Below are 23,387 nucleotides of genomic sequence, written 5' to 3' on the forward strand. Positions count from 1 at the left end.
GGGCAATAAATTAGCTGTGTGATAGCATTGTGCATTTTATCTCTGGTATCCAAACTGTGACCATGGTAAGGGTAAAGTGGGTTAACCAGTATCTCAAATGGCACCAAAGATATAAACATAATAATGGGCCAATTTTGTGATATTTCAAAACCAAAAAGAATTAATTCCCTTTTCTCCATGTTATTAACAATGTGTCCTCGACATGTGTCTAAATGCAGTCCTTTAGATCAATATGCAGTCCTTTAGGTCAATGAACATGTTCAAGGTTATTGCCAGATAATTGTTTTTCATTGTTAATTTTACTGAAATAGAAAGTTCACAGAGTAAAAATAATTAATGATAATAGAACGAAAACATAGGGACCAAAAGGAACAGTGATAGCCTGATAGAAGCCAGAAAAATGGAAATTAAGAATTAAAAAAGGGAAAGACTTTCTTTAAAGTCACAAGTAGGTTTTATTGTGGTTAAGCAGCATGAATGAGCATATTTTTATAAACTTGAGTGCATCTTAAGTGAACACATATCTGAAGCTCCAGAAAGAAATACTTTCAAAAATTGCAATATGAAATGTTGGGAACACTCAGGAGTTACATATATCTATAGTTCAGATAAGTAATCATGATTCTGTATATGCTCATTATCTTCACAGTTTGAAGTCTTGCATGGAGTACATGCTCATAAGGCATTGGAAAGTGACTGTAACACCTCAAAGTGTCACATCTTCAGAAGTATATTTGAAATGTTTATTTCCTGAAATGTCGTGTTTGTTTTAAAAAAAACTCATCAACTGAATGTGAACTGCCTTAAACATTGCCATAAGGCTAATAAACTGACAATTACCAAGCAATTAAAAACAGCAATCAATAACCATAACAAATGTGAAACTGGTGAGAGTGAAATATCTCAAAGCTAACAAATGAAATTAAGTAAAGCCTTTCTGAAAGAAATGCAAATAGAAGGTAATAAGCAAATACATTTTAAAAACTTGAATTATTTTCATAAAATCACTAAACTTAAGTAAAAGTTATTTCCACTCTAACAATAACCAAAACAATTTTGTCCTGCAAAGGCTTCCCTTTTATTTGAGGCCTGAAATCTAATGCCATTTTTCTGCAAATATTTCCCTCGCTCAAAACACACTGGACTACAAAGCTTTGTAACAAGTGAATACCATCCTCATAGTCTTTAAACTCACCTGCAGGCAGTCACCGGTTTGCGAACAGGTTCCGTTCTTGAGCCTGTTTGCAAGCTGGCGCACGATGCAGGGCAATCTAAGTAGCAGTGCGTGAGTACAGAAAATGTATTGAATGTAAATGCATTCCAGATCTTTAAAATTACACCTTGTACGGTATCACGTTGTAACTGTGAGTGCTCCTAAGTTGGATGTTTGTAAATTGGGGGGCCCATTTACTAAGGTTTCGATAGATAATGGATAAATATAGCACTTGTGAGGGTATGCACAGCTAGAGGCCAACAAAAATATAAGATAGTTGCCAAGACCTCCAATAGGAAATTAAGAAGAAACTTCTTCGCCCAAAGAGTGGTAAAAATGGAGAACTCACTAGCGCAGAAGAGTGGTTGAATCAAACAATTTAGTTCAGAGCCCAATAATTGGGGCTGCGGCTCACGGCCCATCTATTCAGGTGGCGATGGTGACGCCAGGACGAGCACCAGGCAATGACTTCTGTCCCTGCACATTTATGAGGGAGAAGAGGTATAGTTATAAGGTGGATTTAGATCGGAAAAGATGTGAGAAGGTTCCGATGGAGCATCAACATTACCATAGACCGTTTGAGCTGAGTGGTTTGTTTCTGTATGTAGTCATTATAATTCTCAGCACTGGTGTTTGGAGAGTTCTCCTGGTGGGAAAACCACATTACCAGTTGTTTTATGTTAGTCGTGTTTTCTTTTTCGTTGCTAAATTTAGACTACGTAATTAAAATTTGTGTTGGCTAATGTTAAAACATTAGAATTTCTCAGGTTATTCCAACTTAGTGAATCATTTTCTTTGGTGTACTTGTCCAATTCTTAGAAATTTGACCAAAGACGTTAACTTTGTGACCCAATCGCCTATGAAATTTCGCAATTAGCCTTTTTATGCTACAGAAACTGGACGCATTTCAGATCTCAGCGTTCTGTGTCTTCTGTAGAAGTAAATTAGAATAAATCTTCAGCGACATGCTTTAACCGTTCATCCTCAAAGGAATTTGCATTACCACCATGCCTTGTCCGTAGTTGTGCGATGTTTCTGTATTCCATTTCTATATTTTATTAATTCACTACTCTATGTAGAGACCAGGTACCCATAATTCATTTACACTTGCAGCACTTCTGAATCATGGAGCTTTGAACTTGTTAAACAAGATGAATAATATGCTGCTATTTAGTACAACACCGTTTATACATGACTGAGTCTGAATAGCTCGTACAAAGCATCAGAACTTACCCTTGCTTGCTCCCCTTGTCTATGAAGCGCTGCAATTTTGTATAAGAACTGTCAAAATTCATATCACAAAGTGTGTTAGCATCGCACGCTTTCTTTCACCTGCCTCGAGGAAGGTTTCAAAATGAGGAAACATTTAGTACTGGCGGGAGCAATAATACATTTTTTTTAGGATGGCACATAATCGGCACTACTTAACTATTTGCACCATTTCAGAGTTTCTCCAAATTACTGTCAGTATGGCAGGTACAAAGCAGGCTCTTAAGTCCGTGTTTGCTAAAGCAAGAAAAAAGACTCGCAGTGGTGCTGCAAGTGGATAGCACACACGAGGTTCCACGAGACGAGGAAAGTGTATTGGTCGGACCTAACGTGATTTTACAATCGCTGAAATGCACCGCGAACATCTTTTGGATACATGACTGCCTTGTGTATACGAACAATTCAGCTTGCGTACCAAGATTAATATCATTCTTCAGTAACATTGATTATATGATGGCTCAGCCAAATTATACTTGGTTTATAATAAATCTCCACGAACTATAACCTTGCGCGAATTCTTTCAGGTGAACATACTTCCACCAGAAGTTTTAGCGTTAATCTGTTCGCTACAGATAGCATCGCTTACTGTGTTAAGAAGCAGAAACTCCGTTGTCTGCATATTAGGTACTACGCAAACGAAATATGTTAACAAACAACAGTAACGCTAAACTATCAGTTTTGACGAATGCTTCCGACAAACATCATTTTAAATGTTGCAGACGTCCGATGAGGTGACGGCTGTAGCTAATAATCTTTCATACTGTTCGTTATCATTTGTTTGCTGGTGGTGTAATTCCATTCTCAATGTCACACTTCCTTAGATGTTTCAAATAGACCAGCGTAATTAATTATAAACAAATATCCCAACTGCAAGAAAAACACATGAGAAGTATTACAAACAACCAAGTGTTGTGTGCTCAGCAACATCAGACAAGTAAAACACTGACAGGTTGAAATTGAGAAAAACGCTGGGTGTGCCGAAATAATTAAAATCCAGAGAGCTGGATTTGAATGGAACGTAAAGGATACTGTATACATATAATTAATTAATTACTAATACTACACTAACTGCAAAAAGAACACACACAGCTACACATTTACGGAAGTAAAAGGCTTTGAACAATTAACTTTATTTCCTGGTCTTGTAACGACATCATGTGACGGTCTTCAGAGTGGCAACATCACCGCCCCAGGAGGAGGGAACAGCGTGAGGCGGAGGCCCCGCCCATTTCTCCTGCCCAATGTCCGTCGAGCATGTCCGTTGGTCGAGCCTTCTGTCCATCAGGTCGGGTTGGAACGTGAACCCGGGATGTGCGATAGGCCGAGGCCAATGTCCCTCCCGGATCGCGGAGGAAGGGGGCGGGCTTCCGCTCGCGCTCCGGGCTCGGCGTGGGTTTGGTCTAAGCTGCAGTTTTGTGCAGCTCCTGGTTCTTGTGCAGACGTGTTATCCGATTGACAGGTGATGCATTGCAATAGTCCTTTCTTCAGCTCAGCTTTCGGTAACACAACAACACTTCCTCACGTCCGAGACGACAAGCTTCCACATGGCAATTTCCAGCAACTGACAAAAGTCTCAGACATTGGGAAGTGTTGAGTAGTTTCTCTATTTACTGGTTTAAATCAAACAGTAACAACAAAAAAAACCAAGAATCAGAAATGCCAGCGACAACTCTTCTGCCTTTTACTACTCCTGGTACAAGTCGGAAGTCAGTGAACAACAGCTCGGCATTAATCAACCGGCCCGCTTTTCGACTGACTGAGAAATTCCTGCTGCTCTTAGTTTTCAGTGGCTTCATCACTCTGTGTTTCGGTGCTATCTTCTTTTTACCGGACTCCTCCAAACTGCTCAGCGGGGTGTTCTTCCACACCCAGCCGGCTTCGGTTTCAGGAAGCGGACCAAAACTGGACAGCAGAGAGTTCGAGGCTGACAAGTTGAACAGGATTCGTGAGGACCACGAGAAGGCGCTTCGGGAAGCAAAGGATACCCTTCAGAAACTGCCCGAGGAAATTAAACGGGACATCAAAGAGCAGAAGGAAAAAGTTGCACAGGGTTCCGTGAATAAGGGGGATAAAAACCCGCGATTGCCTAATGTCGTCTTCCGTAAACCTGTGGGTGCAACAGGGCATGAACCTAACGACCCTGAAACACGCGAGAAACAAGCGAAGATAAAAGAGGTACGGGATGTTTCCAAATCACTTTGAATTATTGGTTTCCTTGCCACTCTCTCTCTGTTTTTTGAAAGGGCTGTAGGTCTTCACGGGGTTTTTGTGAACTTCATTCTGTTTTCCTTGCTGTCAGTCTCTCTGGGGTGTCTTCAGCGATCTTCTTTCTCCAGCTGCGTGCACCTTAGCTATCCACCTGGGAACTACAGATCCCGATGCAAGTCTCAAGTTACAAGCTATCACAGGAACACTGGAATGTCCATCGGATACATGGATAGAAAGAAAGCAGTAGTTCAGTATTACGTAGACGTTAAAACTATTAATGTGCAGAAATTCAAAAATATCAACCACAAATTGCTTCAGTGTAGCGCCTTAAATGTCACGTTAAGGAAACTACTGCAGTAAGAGCTTATTTAAAGCCTGTACTTCAGATCACGTATAAAATTAACATTGAAAGTGTTCATACGTTGGACTTAAAGTTGATTGGAATAATTCTTGTCACAGATCAGTTTCTCCTTGAAATCAAATTAAAATGGAAAATGCATGCAATACTTTTTTTTTCTCCCTAGCCATGCAACATTTAGTTTATATATAGTTTTTTTTTTCTTGACTTTTAAATTCAGTCATGAGCTGCATAGTTTGTGAAGTGTCTGGTCCAACTCTGGATATGTTAAATTGGACTCAGTACTGAAGAGGGGATACGATTATAAAATGTGGCAAATGTTGGGAATCTGAAACAAAAAAAACATAAATTGCTGGAAGTACTCGGGTTTGGCAGCAACTGTGGTGAGGGAAACAATTGACTTCAGCATTAGGCCTCCGTACCTTAGCAGTCATTATTTCTCTAAAACAACTTGGAGTCTGCATGTGGACAAAAGAGTAAATCCAAATGTTGTGGTCAGTGATTCTGCCTCCTCCAGAGGGTGCACTATTGAGGACCCTGAGACAGCAAACATTGGAAAATCTGTGATATAGCACAACATTCCATTTTTAAGCTGTTAAAACTATTTTTAAAAAGTTAGATCCTGTTGAATGAAGTGGGATGGTTTTTAAAAATCGAGGTTCTTTGTTCATTATGACTTTTTAATGCTCTCACTGATCTGGAAAGCTAACTTTTTTATATTTGTGGATTACCACATTTCTTCATGAAAACAAAACCTACTTTTTTTTTGTTTCCATTACGTCTTTTTAAAGTTGAATCATTTATTTCAATACTTGAACATTTCAGTCAAACGTTGAGGTAACTAGTGCTGTTCACTTCCTGGTTTATTGTCTAAAGGGATATGTCAATATGATTGGCTGTTTACTAATTGCTAATTGATTGCTAATATCACTGCAGTAGACGGAGAGAGGTTCTTGACTTCCCATCCGATTTTAAGGGGGATTCGACTAGTTTTATGTGTTGATTTTTTTTTTTCAAGGTTACCAAAGAACACTTTTTTTTGCTGTTCAAACGCAAAACCAGCCCAACGTTTTCCAGTCAATAATCTTTTTCTAAAACTGAGGAATGGTCAGAGTCCCAGTTCCCATTTGTTGTTTCCTGAACCCTACCTAAATGTACACCTCTAACTTGAGGAATGGGTTGGGCTTGATGTGGTGGTCACTGATTAGCTTGATTTGGAGATGCCGGTGTTGGACTAGGGTGTACAAAGTTAAAGATCTCTCAACACCAGGTTATAGTCCAACAGGTTCAATTGGAAGCACACTAGCTCCTTCATCACCGGTGCTCCGAAAGCTAGTGCTTCTAATTAAACGTGTTGGACTATAACCTGGTGTTGTGTGATTTTTAACTGATTAGCTTGCCATTGAAGATCGGCAACTTGAGGTAACTGGGAACCAAGATATTCTTCACTTAGAAGTGTAAAACAGCCAGATGAAATGTTACGTTTAAAAAGATAAGTCTTGTATCTCGCAAGTAGACTTCCTGTTGGTGTTAGTGATAATAATAAAAGTAAATAAAGTCACCATAGTCTTGCCAGACTGTCCGCTTTTGTGGTGGTGGTTTAACCTGGGGGTTATCATGTGTCAGGTGGGGGTGGGGGGAGGTATAAAGGAGAGTCTTTCAGTGCAGTAATCAAACCCTCACTCTTGGCATCCCTTTAGATTGCAAACCAGCCATTGAATTAACTGACAATACAGTAGAACAAGTTGTAATTTTCTTTTTGGCCTAATCACTGATCCCCGTCAACCCATCACTCTCTGTCTCACTCCTTAAACCTTCAACCAGACAATCTGGTAGTGGCTACAGAGTCCTGTCCCTCATTTTCTCTTACCTCCATTTGATTTGCTTCTTCACTGCTTTTCCTGTGTCGTTCACGTTTGGTGTCATCCTCTGAGAGCATGTTCCTTTCTTATCCCAAAGTAATCAGTATTTAGCAAAATACTGTGCATGTTGGAAATAATCTGGAATAAAACCACAATTTTAAGAAATACTTTGCAGGCCAAGCGATGTCGGTGGAGAATGAAGTAGATTGGCCTTTCATTAGGACTCTGGAATTTCATTGACTTGAAATGTTAAATCTTGTCATGATTTTCTTCATTGGATTGGGATTACATAGGAAGAGCAATTCTGGTTCCACAAACCTGCCCGTTAAAAATGGCTGCTTGTATTTCTGATCTGGTGCAGCAAGCTGGATTGGGGGGGGGGAGTTGGTGGAAAAACTACCTTTAGAAAGCTAAAGAAGTGGCAGGTTCTCAAAGTGGCAAACATGGAAAGCTTGCCTGGGATTTGGGCACAATGTTCAAAGCTAAAATATCAAGATTAAAGCAGAAAACAACCTCTCCTGCTCTCTCACCCTCATTCTTATTGCCCTATCCTTGCCAGACTATGACCTTGCACTCATCACTTGGCCTTCATATGTCTGATGCCCATCTCCAATGGGTCCTTTTGCCCCATGTATCTACAATCATTCCCATGGCCCTTTGTAGCTCTTATGCCAACTGGTCGCTTAACTCTGAGAAAGTGAGGATTGCAGATGCCGGAGATCAGAGTCAAGCATGTGGCCCTGGAAAAGCACAGCATGCCAGACAGAATCCGAGGAGTGGAGAATCGATATTTCGGGCATAAGCCCTTCATCATTCAAATGGTCAGCTGCCTCTGGGTGCTATATACAAATGAACCTCATTCCATTCCTTGAAAGTGAGTGGGTTGGGAGGCTGAGCTTGCAATTCCTGACAAATTCCATCATTTTTGCCACAGTGGAAAAGCTGTCCTTCGTGGTGAAAATGAGGCCTAAACCTGATTTCGCACATGTTGCCTGACCTGCTGAGAATTTACTGCAAGTTATATACATAAACCCCAAAGCTGCTGCTTTGATGCTTACTGGAAGGAAGACCTGAAGTTCCATTGTGAATTCTGTCTAATCCCATGTTTATATTTTGCTATTTCTTTCTTCAACAAGATTGGTACAGAGCAATTGTCCTGTGAAAGATCATTTCTGCATCTCGCATTTTAATAACTTTACTTAATTACAACAAAAGTTTTGAAAATTGGTTTCAGCCAGCAGTATCTCTAGGGGCACTTACTAAGAAAAGGATTGCAGATTGATTTTCAAGATCAATCTGCAGTTCTTATGAACTGAAGCTAAACAAATTCTTAGTCATTTGAAGGGCATCAGTCTTTTTTTTTTAAAAAGTCAATTGCAGCTTATGTCAGTCAATAGTTATGATTTCCATTGCAATCAGATGTCAAATCAAGCAGTTAGCAGTTATTTTTACAATGGTTCTACAGAGGCCGTTGATTAAAGCAGTTTACAATGGGAGAAGTTTTAGCAACCTCAATTTACTGGTTTCGCTAATGTTTGCATTTGGCTAGTCACCTGTGCAAGGAACTTCTATTTGCATACCAGTCTCCTCTATACCCAATGTGGTGCCATCTTAGCAGATGTCTAAGTGAATATAATTTACGTTTGAATTGTATAATGCTAAAAGACTGAGCCTGATTTAACATCCTAAAGGCTGCCATAATGGAGAAACAGCCTTGTGGTCTCCACTTGCTGATTGCATTTAGTTTCAACCATGTGAAGTGGGCTAGTTGGCTGCGTATGAGATCATTTCCCCAAATAATCATCAACAAATCAGTTAGAAGCTGCAGAAAAGAATTATAGGAATTTTGACTGCATTGTATTTCCTTTTGAAGCAGTTTAGATGTTCTGCAAATTCAAAGTTGTTCTTTTATTCTCTGACTGTGTCTTGTATCTTGGTATTCTGGTGTTCATAAATTTAGTATTTTTTAGCTTGAATGCAGTTGTCTCACAGTATGATATATATTGTTGAAAGTCAACGGGCAAGTGTGATGAGCATAATACTTGGTCATTGATGAAGTGTCGTGTTATTGGAGATTGTTTAGGCCCTTCTTGGGTTACAATTGATAGAACGCCTGGCCTAATAATTGAAACTTGCTTTGAACAAAAATGAAACCAGCTGTGAGAGAGCCCAAACTGTAACAAGTAGCCCAGAAACTTTGTTTATCGTTGCTATTTTTTTTGTAACTCTTGCTGGCTGCTTTGTTGGACTGAACCTGACTGGACAAGCACAGTGACCACTGAAGGTGGCTCTTTGCATTACGCCCAAAGTCCATGTTCATTGTTAAGAACATTTGTTTTCATCTTGAGCGTATACCTATTATTTATTACAGCAGAGCTCAGGCTGTGTCTGTCTTTCCTCAGTTGCATTCTATAGAAACTTCAGTTTATTCTGAATTTTTCAGTCTGTAATAACAATGACTTGTATAACAGATTGTGCCTTTAATGAAAGTAAATGTCCCAAGGTGCTTCACGCAGCTTTAAACAAAAGATGTAATTAAATCCTGTCAGAAGATAATGGATCTGATCACCAGTAGTTTGACCAAAGTCGGCAAAAGTGAGGACTGCAGATGCTGGAGATCAGAGTCTTGATTAGAATGATGCTGGAAAAGCACAGCAAGTCAGGCAGCATCTGAGGAACAGGACAGTTTGATTAAAGTAGTTTGAGGAATGTCTTAAAGGAGTAATGTAAGGCATAAGGATGTAGGGAAGGCATTCCACACCTTAAGTTCAACACAAATGGAGACATGGATGTCAGTTATGGGCCACATGAAATTGAAGATGCACAAGAGGTTAGAATTAGAGTACAGATATCTTGGAAGGTTACAGGACTGGAGAAGGATAGAGTTAGTGAGGGAGATGAGGCTATACAGACATTTGAAAACCAGAATGATAATTCTTAAATCTTATCTTATTTAAAGGTGAGCACAAGACCACTCCATAGTGATGGCTGTCCTGTGGTTTTCTGCTCACCGGCAGGTTCATTTCAAAAATATTTTCCTGCTGCTGCCTCAAATTTGCACCCCTGCACTTTGTGTCTGTATCGTGACTAGTAGTGGAATTTTCAGCCTTAAACCCTTGAAATTCTATCGCTGTCTTTAACCATTGTTACATTGCTATATCCTTCAAAAGCATCCACTAACTTTATCTATCTAACTGTGCTTTTGGGTACCTCCATTAACTTGTTTTATACTTGGTCAGTGATCGTTTCTGTACATTGCTCAGGGCTGTTTTATTGCCAGAAAGGCTGTAAAAATTGTGATTTGGATCATGTTTTTAATTCTGTCAATTTGTTTTTGTAACTGGAGGGTTGAAATAGACAAAATCTTCAAAGTCAAAATCAATTATCTGTAATTTCAACCACAACAGCAATATCATCTTTATTTGAGGTTTATGTCGCATTGTTTGTTTTGAAGGCGAGTGTAATGCTTTTACTTGATCAGGAACTCAGAATGTTTGCTTTGGAACATTTCCTCTTTTGGGAGGTACTGTTTCCTTTTGTTCTGTGGCAAGGGTTTTGGTGTATTAACTGGAAAGGTAATGCCAATGATGGCAGTTTTTTTATGTTTGATTGAAGAGACATTCTTCCTTCAACAATAATCAACATTAGGGTGTGTGAAGGTTAAGTTGAGTTTCATTACACCTTAACATGACCCTGTCTTTGAAATAGTGTACCTTCAATTTTTCAATTAATATTTACATCCAAAAAGTAACAGACCACTCAGCCCAGTATTTTTATATTGATACTTATAATCCACAAGCCTTATGTGTGACCTTTATCATGACGTGATCCTGTAGGTTTTGTGTTTATCCTGCAGATTTACAATATATGTAACTGCTTTTATGATCAAGTTGATTGTTACAGCATAAAGTTTTTGAGTATTATTGATTTTTTTTTTTTCTCTCACACTCTCCCTTGCTGTCTCTTCCCCTCTCTCATTTTCCCCCCTACCCCTGTCCTTTCCTTTCACTGGCACCCATCCTGGGAAACTGATGTCCATAGCTGGATAATTTGATCATGCATTCGCTGAAACATCAGTTAGCAGTACAGAGCAGCTCAGAGAGGGGATGTGCTCTGTGGATTGAGACTAGTCTCAGCATTTAGTGTTTCCTTTTGTGGTGGCTATTTGATAGTTCTACAGAGCCCAGTCTAGTGGTGTTACAGCAACCAGAATTCATCCACTTTGAGTCATAGAGATATACTGCACGGAAACAGCTCATTCATGCTGACCAGATGTCCTAAATTAATCTAGTCCCACTTGCCAGCACTTGGATATCCCTCTAAACCCTTTCTATTCATGTACTCATCCATATGCCTTTTAAATATTGTAATTGTACCAGCCTCCACCCCTTCCTCTGGCAGCTCATTCCATACACACTCCACCCCCTGCATGTTAAAGTTGCCTCTTAGGTCCCTTTTTTAAATCTTTCATCTCTCACCTTAAGCCTGTGCCCTCTAGTTTTGGACTCCCTTACCCTGGGGTGAAGATCTTGGCTATTCACCCTATCTATGCTCCCTATGATTTTATAAACCTCTCGAAGGTCATCCCTTAGCGTCCAGTGCTCCAGGGAAAATGACCCTAGTCTATTCAGCCTCTACCTATAGCTCAAACCCTCTAATCCTGAAAACATCCTTATAAATCTTTTCTGAATCCTTTCAAGTTCCACAAAGTATTTCCTACAGCAGGGAGATTAGATTTGAACACAGTATTCCATAAGTGGCTGAACTAATGTTCTAACAGCTGTATGTAACCTTCTAAAGGAAATTCAATGGGCACTCATGGTAATAAGCTTGCAGGGTTATGGAGTAACCAGGAAATGGTACTGACTGGATCTACAGAAAGCTGAATGGTCTCCTTCTGTACTGTAATGACTCTGACTGCAAAACATTCAAATAATTCTGCCATCTCCTGTTATGATCCTGTTAGGGGTCATTGACGTTGAGTGGGGAAATCTGAAGCCTCGTGAGTTCTGGGGGTTGAGAGTCTTTGACATTCCCTTCCGCAAAAGACAGCGGATGCAGAATCTTTAAATATTTTTAAGGCAGAAGTGGAAAGATTCTTGATTATCAAGAGGATGAAAAATTATTGGGGATGTGCAGGAATGTAGATTGAGGTTAAAATCAGATCAGTTATGATCTTATTGAATGGTGAAGCAGCCCTGATGGGCTGAGTGGCCAACTTTTGTTCCTTTTGGCCTGTGTTCACTCAAAGTAATTTAATTTAATAATTTGATGATTACAGCCCCCTTGTCATTGCAATCCCTATCAGAGACGTTGGTGACTCCTTGGACCTGGAGTTTCCACAGCAATATAATTGAGTTCAAGTTGTGCTGTGTAATGTTAAAATCAAAAATGAATGTTGCTGAAATCAGAAAGCACAGTTTTAGGTACTTTGTCCTTTTCTAGGCCAGAAATGCCACCTGAAGAACTCGATATCACTGAATCATAGCTCCTTGTCAAAAGTAATGGCCTTCAGTTGGTTGATTGTTAAGCAAGGACTGACATTTCTGAGGCAGTGACTTTTATGCTTTTGTACAGGTTAATGCACAATACAAATTGAACTCTGCAACTATTGCTGAGGAAACCAAAAAAAATCCTGTATTTCTGTTTTTTTTTGTATTAAACTAAGCAATAATTACTTGTATTAGGTCATTGCAGGCTTATGTTCAATAATTAGTCTTCATCTGTGAAGTCAAACTGATGAGCTAAGTTGATCACTTGTTTTGTCTGAGATGTAGATAACGAGTAGCTTTTTATTTTAAAGTTGCAGTAAATCTACTGTTTTTATAAGTTTCTAAACCTACTTCTGTTTAGGTATTTTATCATCTTCTAAAATATTTAGTTTGAACAGAATAGTTCCAGTGGCACGCCCTGATCATCATCAGATTAGGCCTTTCTGCTAGTTGCAGGTTTCAGATTAAAATAGTGTTAATAGTCGATAACGTCATATGAACATTGGATTGTTTTATATTGAGGAGAAAGTGAGGACTGCAGATGCTGGAGATCAGAGCTGAAAATGTGTTGCTGGAAAAGCGCAGCAGGTCAGGCAGCATCCAAGGAACAGGAGAATTGACATTTCGGGCATAAGCCCTTCTTCAGGAAGGGAATTCCTGAAGAAGGGCTTATGCCCGAAACGTCGATTCTCCTGTTCCTTGGATGCTGCCTGATCTGCTTTGTTTTGTATTGAGTTTTGCAATTGGTAAAACCCCTAGCAGACTTGTTCTGGTGCAGGAATAATATGGACTTTGCTGCATTTTCCATCATACCTTTGGATTTTAGAATCATGGAGTTATACAGCACAGAAACTGTTTTTCATGTCATTTGCAGACTGACCAACCATTCTCCTATCTTCACATCTCATTTATTTATATAAATGACAAAAAGCAGCGGACCCAGCACCGATCCTTGTGGCACACCGCTGGCTCAGGCCTCCAGTCTGAAAAACAACATTGCACCACCACCCTCTGTCTCCAACCTTCAAGAAAAGTTTGTATCCAATTGGTTAGCTTCTCCCTGGATTCCTTATAATTTAACTTTGCTAATCAGTCTGCTATGTGGAACCTAGTCAAATACCTTGCTGAGGTCCACATAGATAACATCTACTGTGCTTCCTTCATCAATCTTCTTTGTCACCTCTTCAGAAAAGCTCAATCAAGTTAGTGAGACATGATTTGCATGCACAAAGCCATGTTGACTTTCCCTGATTAGCCCTTGCCTTTCTAAATGCATATAAAAATGCTGTCCCTCAGAATCCCCTCCAACAACTTACCCACCACTTACATCAGGCTCACCAATCTGTAATTCTTTGGCTTTTCCTTAATACCGTTCTTAAATAATGGCACCAAATTAGCTGATTTTCAGTCTTTTTGCACCTCACCCAATGTTGTTGATGCTACAAATATCTCCGCAAGGGGCGCAGCCATCTCTTCCCTAGCTTCCCACAAAGTTCTTGGATACACCTGATCAGGTCCCAGGGATTTATCTGCCTTTGTGTGTTTTAAGACTTCCAGCATCACCTCTTCTCTAATTTGGGGAAATAAATAGTAATGTCTTGAAAAGTGCCCAAGTTCTCTAGCTTCCGTATCCTTCTCCATTGTAAATACTGGCGCACAGTATTTGTTTACTATCTCACCCATCTCTTCTCAAGCAAGTAAAAAATGCTAGATTTGATTATTAAATGAGAAAAAAAGAATGTCATTGAGATATTTTGGTCTTTTAAAAAAAAATGCACGTCTTTATTTATAAAAAGTCACCAATTAAATGAAATCAAAATTAATATTTTCTTCATTTACTAGAAAATAATCTTGGTCTAGGCATGATAGCTGAATAAAATATTTGTAGCAGTGACTAATGATATTGATGTTTGTCAAGTTCTGGTATTCGGTTATAAAATAACTCATTATTTTGGTCTCCATAATGAACAGCTTAGTGTTACCTAGCAGGCATTCACTCTTGTTTAGTTTTTTAATTAGGTCTGTCTGCCTAGGAACATTTTGTTTGTGTTAATGACCAAACAAATACGGAAGCTTTGTGTTTAATTAAATAATGGTCTTAATACGCAAGATCACCTGATTTGGTAATAACAGTGATCATGCACTCTACCCCTTGAGGGCAACATTTTTTTTCTCTGGGCTTGGGTGTCCATGCGATTACTCATCAGTTAATTTTAAGCTGTTTGGTAACTATTTATTTTGGAATTATTTTCTGCCTTCTAGAACACTAAATACATTGAAGTTAATAAAATAGAATGTGCTTTGAAACCCCCCTCCCAGCCCCCATCTTATGCACATTACAAATTTGTTTGTTTTAAAGTGTATAACAAGTTACGTTTGCAGATACTGTTTGGTTTGTTTTCATCATGTACTAATGAGTCATGAATTTAGTTGTTTGGGTTTTGATACACTGAAAACGTGTGTTGGCTGTTGTCTCTTGATTCCAGATGACGTCTACTGAAGTTTCTGCTGTGGTCTTCATGTGATTGAATTGGTTAATATTTTGACCCACTGATCTTTGCAGTGGGATTTGAATACTGGCTTTGCTTCCTTTTCAGATCATCTTTGCCACTAGTGGGCTCCTTCATAAAGATATTGTGACTGAAAACATGATGCACAAATTGATGAATTGGCAGCCAGCTCCTTCCAGTTATTAACGTTACTGCTGCCTCACTTCAACAGGAGCATCACTGTGTCTTTGAAGTTTTTTTTCACCCTCCCCTAGACTGTTTAATTTGAGAGTTGAAAAAACAAGACCTGTCATGGGGAAATGGTTTAGCTGTTATCAGGACAGTGTCATAGAATCATAGAATCTCTACTGTGTGGAAGCAGGCTCTTCAACCCAACAAGTCCATACCGCCTCTCCAAAGAGCATCCCTACCCTATCCATGCAGGCAAATCTGCATAGCCCATATGTACCTGGATATTATAGGCAATTTGGCAGGACCAATCCGCCTAACTTGCATCTCTTTGAATTGTGGGAGGAAACCAGAACACCTGGAGGAAACCTACACAGACATGGGGAGAATGTGTAAACTCCTCAAGTGGAATTGAACTCTGGACCCTGGCTTTGTGAGGCAAGAGTGAGCTATTGTGCCATTCTAATATTGCTTTCTAATTTTTGGTGGATGATAGAAATTGCTGCATATTTTTGGGTCTGTATATGTAATTGAACTGATAGAAAATGGGGAATATAATATCATTATTGATTTACCACTTCACTGTTACATTTTGCCTAAATGACAACTAGACACTATCCTGAAGAATGAATTAAATTGGAATGAACAAGCTTATTCAGTTATTTATACTTGAATTTTATTTGTTATTGATTTTTTTGCACTTGCCAACAAATTTGTTGTTGCATCATTCAGCTTGTCCCTTTTTGGACAGGGTGCAATGGGCTTCTTGTTGGGCTTTCCCTCAGTGTCCCTCTGAAAGAGGATGAGGTGCACTAAAGGAAGGCAGGCCGATAAGGATGCGTTGTAACTACCTATCACCCTGCGATTTGATGTTTCTATACTACAGAGGCATAACTATAGAATGTTTGCAGTCCAGAAAATTGAATAAGAAGGACATTCAAGTCACACTAAAACAGCAATTTGGCTCATCCCACTCCTTTATCTAATCCTGAAGCCATACTTTTTTTTACCTTTTAATGCTTATCTAATGCCCTTTCAAAAATTAGGATTGAAATTGCCTCTAAATTAATGACATGTGGAGACATTGCATTTAATATCAGATACACTTGTGTCTTTTTTAAAACATAATCTTTCACTTATTGTCTTTGTTTGCCAATCACTTTAAATTTGTGATTCTCAACCCTACGACAAATGGGAATAGTTTTTCTCTCTCTCTTCCTCTCTGTCTAGCTACCTCATGATGAACATCAATCCAATCTCCTATCTACTTTCCAGTAAACGTTTGCAATTTATCCATATATCTGACATTCTTCCCTTCCTCAAACTATTCTTGAAACATTTTGTGTGCATTTTCTAAAGTATTCATGTACTTTCTGAAGTATAGTGCTCTGAATTGGACACAATACAATATTTCAGGATGAACCAGTACTTTATATTATCATAACTTAAACTTCTGCAGCCCCTGTCTAGACCAACACCCTCTATCCTATCCCTGCATTTCCCACGGCTAATCCACCTTGCCTGCACATCCCTGGATATTATGGAACAATTTAGCATGGCCAATCTATCTGATCTGCATATCTTTGGGCCTGTTCCTATGCTGTAATTGTTTGCTCTTTTTAGGTAGAGAATCTGGATCAGGACAGGCTTGGAGGGCTGAAAGACCTGTTGTTATGCTGTAATTTTCCTTGTGCTTTTGTGGGAGGAAACCAGAGCACCTGGAGGAAGCCCATGCAGACACAAGGCGAATGTGCAAACTCCACACACAGTTGCCCCAGGCTGCAATCGATCCCGGGTCCCTGGCACTGAGAGGCAGCAGTGCTGACCACTGAGCCAATGTGCCACCCTGTAATGTTAGGGAGCCAATGTGCCACCCTGTAATAACCCAATGACCTGTATTTTTTAAAAATAAAACAAAGAGTTGGAGATCTGAATTAGACCAGACAGAAGTTGCTGGAGAAATTCAGCAGGTCTGGCAGCATCTGTGAAGGGAAAATAACATTCACGTTGGATCCCTGACCCTTATTCAGAGCTGGTGGCAGCTTGGAAAAGGAAGTATTTATGCAGATGATGGAATTTGGGGTGTAGGGGATGTTGCAGAGAAGAGAGGAATGTGTGAGCTGTTAGGTGGAGATTGAGCCCTGAGAGAGAGGGGGAGGGAGAGAGAGAGAGAGAAAAAAAAAAATGGATCGACAAAGAGATTGTTCTTAGTGAACCAGGGAGACGAAACATCAACTGAGTGACCACCTTGTAGAACCCTGACATTCCGTTTGTAAACAAGACCCTGAGCTTCCAGTTACCTGCTGCCACTGTCGCCTGGCTAACCTATCTGTCTCTGGCTTACTGTAGTGTTCCAGTGAAGCTCAATGCAAGCTGGAAGAACAACACCTTCTGCTTGGGAGCTTACAGCCTTCAGGACTGTAACGATTGTTAACAATTTTAGACCATGACCACCTTTCTCCATGTCAATTCTCCACCCCCATACCCTGGGCGCTGTAATAAAGTGGGTAACTTTCAGTATAGAAAGCCCATTGTCACCTATTCATTGCTGCAATTATCACCTATCTATCTACTCTTATCACCTATCTTTCTTTAAAAATCCCTATGCCCATCTTCTGTTTTCTTTCTCCCTGGGTTTCCCCCTCCACCTATTCACTCGCTCTTTCCTCTGCTTTGCATCCCAGCCCCATCAACATAAACACCACCTTTTCCTAGCTGCTGTCAGTTCTGAAGGATGGGTACAGGACTCGCAAGAATTAACACTTTTTTTTTTCTTCACAGCTGCTTCCAGACCTGCTGAGTTTCTTCAGCCATTCTCATACATTTGTATGTTTTAAGTTCATTCACGTGAACTTGACATAAGAACACATAACAAGAGGACGCATTTCAGCCCTTTGAGCCAGCTCTACCATTTGATATGATCACGGCTGATCTTGACTCCACTCACTTGCCTGCTCTGCATAATCTTTCAACCAGTCACCAATTAAAAGTCTATCTCTTCTTTAAATTAACTCAACGTCCCACATCCACCATGCTCTGGGGTAGTGAATTCCATGGATTTACAACCCTTTTGAGAGATGTAATTTGTCCTCAACTCTGTTTTAAATCTGTTGCACCATTTCATAAAACTACGACTTCTTGTTCTTGATTGCCCTCCCATGAGGAAATGTCCTTTCTACGTCTACTTTGTCACACAATCTCCTTTAGTATCTCCTATACCTTAATTAGATCGCCTCTGGTTCTACCAAACACTGGCGAAGAGAGGTCTAAATTGTTTAATCTTATTCATAAAACAAATCTCTCATCTCTGGAATAAATTTAGTGAACCTCTTCTGAACTGCCTTCAATGTATTGCAACCCTCCTCAAATTTTGCACAGTATTCCACATGTGGTCTCACTTATGCCTTATACAGTGTACCGCAACATTTGCCTAATTTTATACTTATTCCTTGAGCAATAAATGTCAAAATTTCACGTGCCTTCCTTATTACCTGCAGACTAGTTTTAATTAACTCACACACAAGGCTGCCAGATCCCTCTGCCTTGAAGCAGATTGAAGGTACTCTCCATTTAGATAATAACTTGGCTTTCTATTCCTCTGACCAAAATAGCTAAAATTGCATTTATCCACAGTAAACTTCACCTGCCAAATTTTGGCCACTTCACTTAACCTAGGCATTTGTGGGTGTTGCTGGTTAGGACAGCATTTATTATACATCCCTGTGTGATGGTTTACCTTCTTGAGTCACTGCAGTTAGGCTGTCAGAATGTTCTCTCAGTGCTGTTAGGGAGGGATTTCAGGATTTTGACTTAGCAGGGGGATTCCGTTTAAGAGCTGTGAGGTTTATGCTGCAGCTCTGTAGTGCCCTGGTTAGACCACATTTGGAATATTGTGTTCAGTTCTGGTCACCTCATTAGGAAAAATGTGAAAGCTTTAGAGAAGGTGCAGAGGAGATTTACCAGGATGTTGCCAGGACTGGAGGGCATGTCTTATGAAGAAAGGTTGAGGGAGCTCGGACATTTTTAATTGGAGTGAAAAGGATGAGTGGTGACGTGATAGGTGTACAAGATATTGAGAGGCATAAATAGATTGGATAGCTAGAGACATTTCCCGATGGTGGAAATGTCTTATCACAGGGGAAACGTAATTTTATGGTAATTGGAGGAAGGTTTAGGGGAAATGTCAGAGTTTGGCTCTTTATACAGAGAATGGTGCGTGCATGCATGCAATGCATTGCCAGCAGTGGTAGTAGAGTCAGTTACATTAGGGACATTTAAGTGACTCTTGGATAGGAACATGGAAGTTAATACAATGAAGGGTATATAAGTTAGTCTGATCTTAGTAGAATAAAACATCGAGGGCTGAAGGGCCTGTATTGTTCTGTTCGATGTCCAAGGTGAACGAATGTGATATAGTTCTTATTCGGTATGATGTGTGACTTGGAGGGCAACTTGCAGATAATGGTGTTCCCATATACTTGTTGCCTTTATCCTTTGAGATTGTAGAGGTTGCAGGTTTGGAAAACACTCTTAACATGGCCTTGATGATGTGCTACAGCGAATCTTGTAGTTGGTACATTGCTAACACTGGTGGTGGTGAAGACAGTGAATATTGAAGCTGGTTGACAGGATTCTGGCCACGTAGGCTGCTTTGTCCTTTGGCTGTATCAAATCAAGAGAAAAAGATAGGCCTTCTCGATTTCCAGCTTGTTTGACCAGCTGCACACGAGCATGCAGAGAAATAAAGTCAGAAACTGTTGGAAATATTCAGGTGATGTGGCATGTATTAGGAGAGAAATAGAGTTCGGTTGATGTAACCTTTGATCAGGTTTATAACATCTGTAGTATTTTGCTTTTCCCTTACTTTCTTTTCTGGAGAAATACGTTGAGTCACCAACTAAGCCACAGGCTATTTTAGATGAGGAAGATCTAATTAATTAATCTTGTTGGAGAAAACCTTAAGGGAATAGTGACCATCGCATAATCGAATTTGCCATTAAGCTTGAAAAAGATGTATCTCAATTCAACACTAAATTAGGTTGTAAATCTAAACCAGAGCAGTTGTAAAGGTATGAAGCAGAAGTTGGTAATTGATTTGAAAATTGCATTAAAAATGTTTGTTTGATACCGGATAGGTAATGGCTAAGATTTTAGGAATCTGTTATCGGAAGTATGTTATTAAGTTAGAGAGGTCTCTAAAGAGATTTTACAAGGATGTTGTCTGGAATGGAGGGTTTGAGTTATAAGGAAAGGCTGTGACATTTTTTCACTGGAGTATAGGTAGTAGAGGGTTGACCTTCTAATGGTTAATAAAATGATGACTGGTATGGATAAGATGCCTTTTCCCTGGGGTGAGGGATTTCAAGATTCGGGTGTGTTGGGGGGGCATATTTTTAAGGAGAGAGGAGGAAGATTTAAAAAGGACATACGGAGCAATTTTTTTAAATTCCACACATTATCCACTCTGGGTAAACTTCTAGAGGAAGTGGTGGATGCAGGTACAGTTGCAACGTTTAAAAGACATTTGGATAAGTACAAAAATGAGAAATGTTTGGAGCGATATGAGCCAAATGCAAGTAAGTGGGACCAATTTAGTTTGGGATTATGCTTGGCATAGATTGTAGAATCCGAATCATACAGCGTGGAAACAGACCCTTCAGTCCAACCAATCATTAGGTTTTAAAGAAAAAATCCATTACTTTAAGGCAAAAATACCCAAAGGAAAAGCAAGAGACCATGGTGAACCAGGAAGTTAAAGATAAAATTAAATCAAAGAAGGAGGCCTGTAAATTTGCCAAAATAAGTTGTAAGCCTTGGGAGAGGGAGAATTTTAGAATTGCATGAAGGACAACCAATAAATTTGTGAGGAAAGACAATAGAATATGAATGGAAGCACAAATACAGATGGTAAAAGCTTTTTTCTTTATATGAAAGAAGGAGGATCGCAAAGACAAATGTGGGCCGATTGCAGGTACATACAACAAAATTTGTAATAAGAAATAGAGAAATGACAGAGAAGCTAAGTAAGTACTTTGTGTTTGCTTTCCGAGGGGAAGACATTTTATGTCTCTATGATTTAATTAAGACCCAAGGGTCTTGTGAGAATGTAGAACTGAAAGACATTAGTAATACTAAAAAGAAAGTTGGAGAAATGAGTAAGATTTGAAAGTTAACAAATTCCCAGGATTTGATAAGCTTCACTGTGGAGTTTTGAAAGAGATGGCTACAGTGGGCACACTGGTGATCAGTGTTCCTTCTAAGTAACCGGGCAGCTACTGGAGGTTCTCAAAGTTCATGCAGGAGGTTAGTAAACAAAACTAAAATGCATAGGATTGAAAATGTGATATTGGCACAGATTCATCATTTTTAAATGGACAGAAAGTGAGTAGAAGTAAAATGGGTCATTTTCAGGTGGCAGACTGTGTTTCCAGTGGGGTTCTACAGGGATCATTGACCGTTGTTTGGGCCCCACCTGTTCACATGGCATGTTCAAGTCCCACCTGCTTCAGATGTGTATAATAACACCTCAACATGTTTATTTTTAAAAACAATCTGGATGTGTGAGGCCAATTGTAATGTTTTCATTAGTTGTTGGGTGCAGAGTGCCATTAATGACGGTTTAAAATAGGGAAGAACCTAGCATCTCCCACTGACTTCAATGAAACAACACTCTAAAAATCTCACATCAACATCTTGAGAATCGTAATTCACCTGAAGCGTAACCGTACTAACAAAATGTTGTGATTACTGTAATAGTGCAGAAACTTTTAAATCCTTCACTGAATGGCTCGCCTGCTCACTTTCCAAAGCCTTTGATTACAGACACAAATCAGGATTGTGAAGAAATGTTCTTTCTTGATGAACATTGTTGCAACAATGATCAGGAAGCTTGACATTATTGTTGCTAGTCTTGTGTTATAACTGATCTGGCTTGATGGATCATGTTTTGTTTTGCTTTTATTGAGGTCCTCGCTCACTGAAACTTAAAACCAAATCTACAAAATTGCATGCTTAACAAGTTTATTAAGCACAAAAAAATGAAGATCATATAGAAAACTGTTAAAATATAATACACCTTTAAAGATTTTGAAGCACACCCTAAAACATAATCCTATGAATCTTAAAACACTGCTATATGGAACCCAAAAGCACCTCTTATAATGATAAGTCTTGTTTGCTAACATTTTGAAAGGCTTAATTGTGGCTTAATTTCCCTGTCTGGAAAAACCTTTTCGTGGAGCTTTCATATACCTGAGTTCAGCATTTACAGTTTCAAATCACCTCTGGGGTTTATACAAACACCTCTGGGCTTACTAAATTTCTTATTACAAGGTAACCTAGTTTTACTGTCTTTTTCTTAGGAGCACCGCCTTATACACATATTTTTGTTCCAAAGACTTCTACCAAGCTATCCAAACTGAAAACTAAAGGAACAATTTCCCCTCAAGCTACAGCTGAAAAAAGAAACTCTATTAAATAATATATAAATCTCTGTCTGCACCACTTCATCCAGGACAGTGTGGTCTTCCTGATTGGGTCTTGATTGAAATTTATTCACTCATGTTAACTTTCACTTGCTCAGTCATTGGCCTATCATGGCTTACTGTTTAATTCCTTGATTTGCCAGGCTTGGTTCAGCTGAAGCAAAGTTTGTTGATTCCACTGGATGTCCCAGAGGACTGGAAAATGACGAACTTAACACCATGATTTAAGAAGGGAGTGGGAGGGGTGGGAAAGAAGATAGGAAACTATAGGACGGTTAGCTTGACCTCAGTTGTTGCTAAGAATTTAGAGTCCATTATTAAGGATGAGATTGTGGAGTACGGTGCATGGTAAAATAGGGTTGAGTCAGCATAGCTTTATCAAGTGGGTGCCATGCCTGACAAATTTGTTAGAATTCTTTGAGAAGGTAACGAGCAGATTAGACAAAGTTAGAGCCAAGGGACGTGATCTATTTGGATTTCCAGAATGCCTTTGACAAAATGCTGCCCAAGAGACTGCTGAATAAAATAAGAGTCAATGGTGTTAGAGGCAAGGTACTGCATGGATAGAGGGGAAAAAAGGATCTTTTTCAGTATGGCAGCCAGTGACTCATGGAGTTCTGCAGGGGTCAGTGTTGAGACCATAACTGTTCATGTGGTAAATTAATGATCTGAACAAAGGAACTGGGGGTAATGTTGTACATTACCTGTCCCTCTACCTATCTTTGGGTAATGTTGAGGAAGTGCGGAAGCTGCAGAAGGATTTGGACAGGCCAGTAGAGTGGGCAAAGAGGTAGCAGATGGAATACAAAGTGGGAAAGGGTGT

General features: G+C 39.5%; 1 protein-coding gene across 1 annotated transcript in view; it reads left to right on the top strand.

Annotated features, from left to right (window-relative positions):
* Window positions 1-3,623: 3,623 nt before the first annotated feature.
* Window positions 3,624-23,387, top strand: part of man1a1 (mannosidase, alpha, class 1A, member 1) — a 460,574-nt gene continuing 440,810 nt past the window's right edge. Inside the window, exon 1 of the mRNA XM_043684356.1 lies at window positions 3,624-4,657. Within this exon, the coding sequence (XP_043540291.1) occupies window positions 4,139-4,657 (519 nt within the window). The 5' untranslated portion in view covers window positions 3,624-4,138. The remainder of the gene's footprint in view (window positions 4,658-23,387) is intronic.

The sequence above is a fragment of the Chiloscyllium plagiosum genome, chromosome 3 (genome assembly GCF_004010195.1).
Source record: "Chiloscyllium plagiosum isolate BGI_BamShark_2017 chromosome 3, ASM401019v2, whole genome shotgun sequence".
NCBI lineage: Eukaryota > Metazoa > Chordata > Chondrichthyes > Orectolobiformes > Hemiscylliidae > Chiloscyllium > Chiloscyllium plagiosum.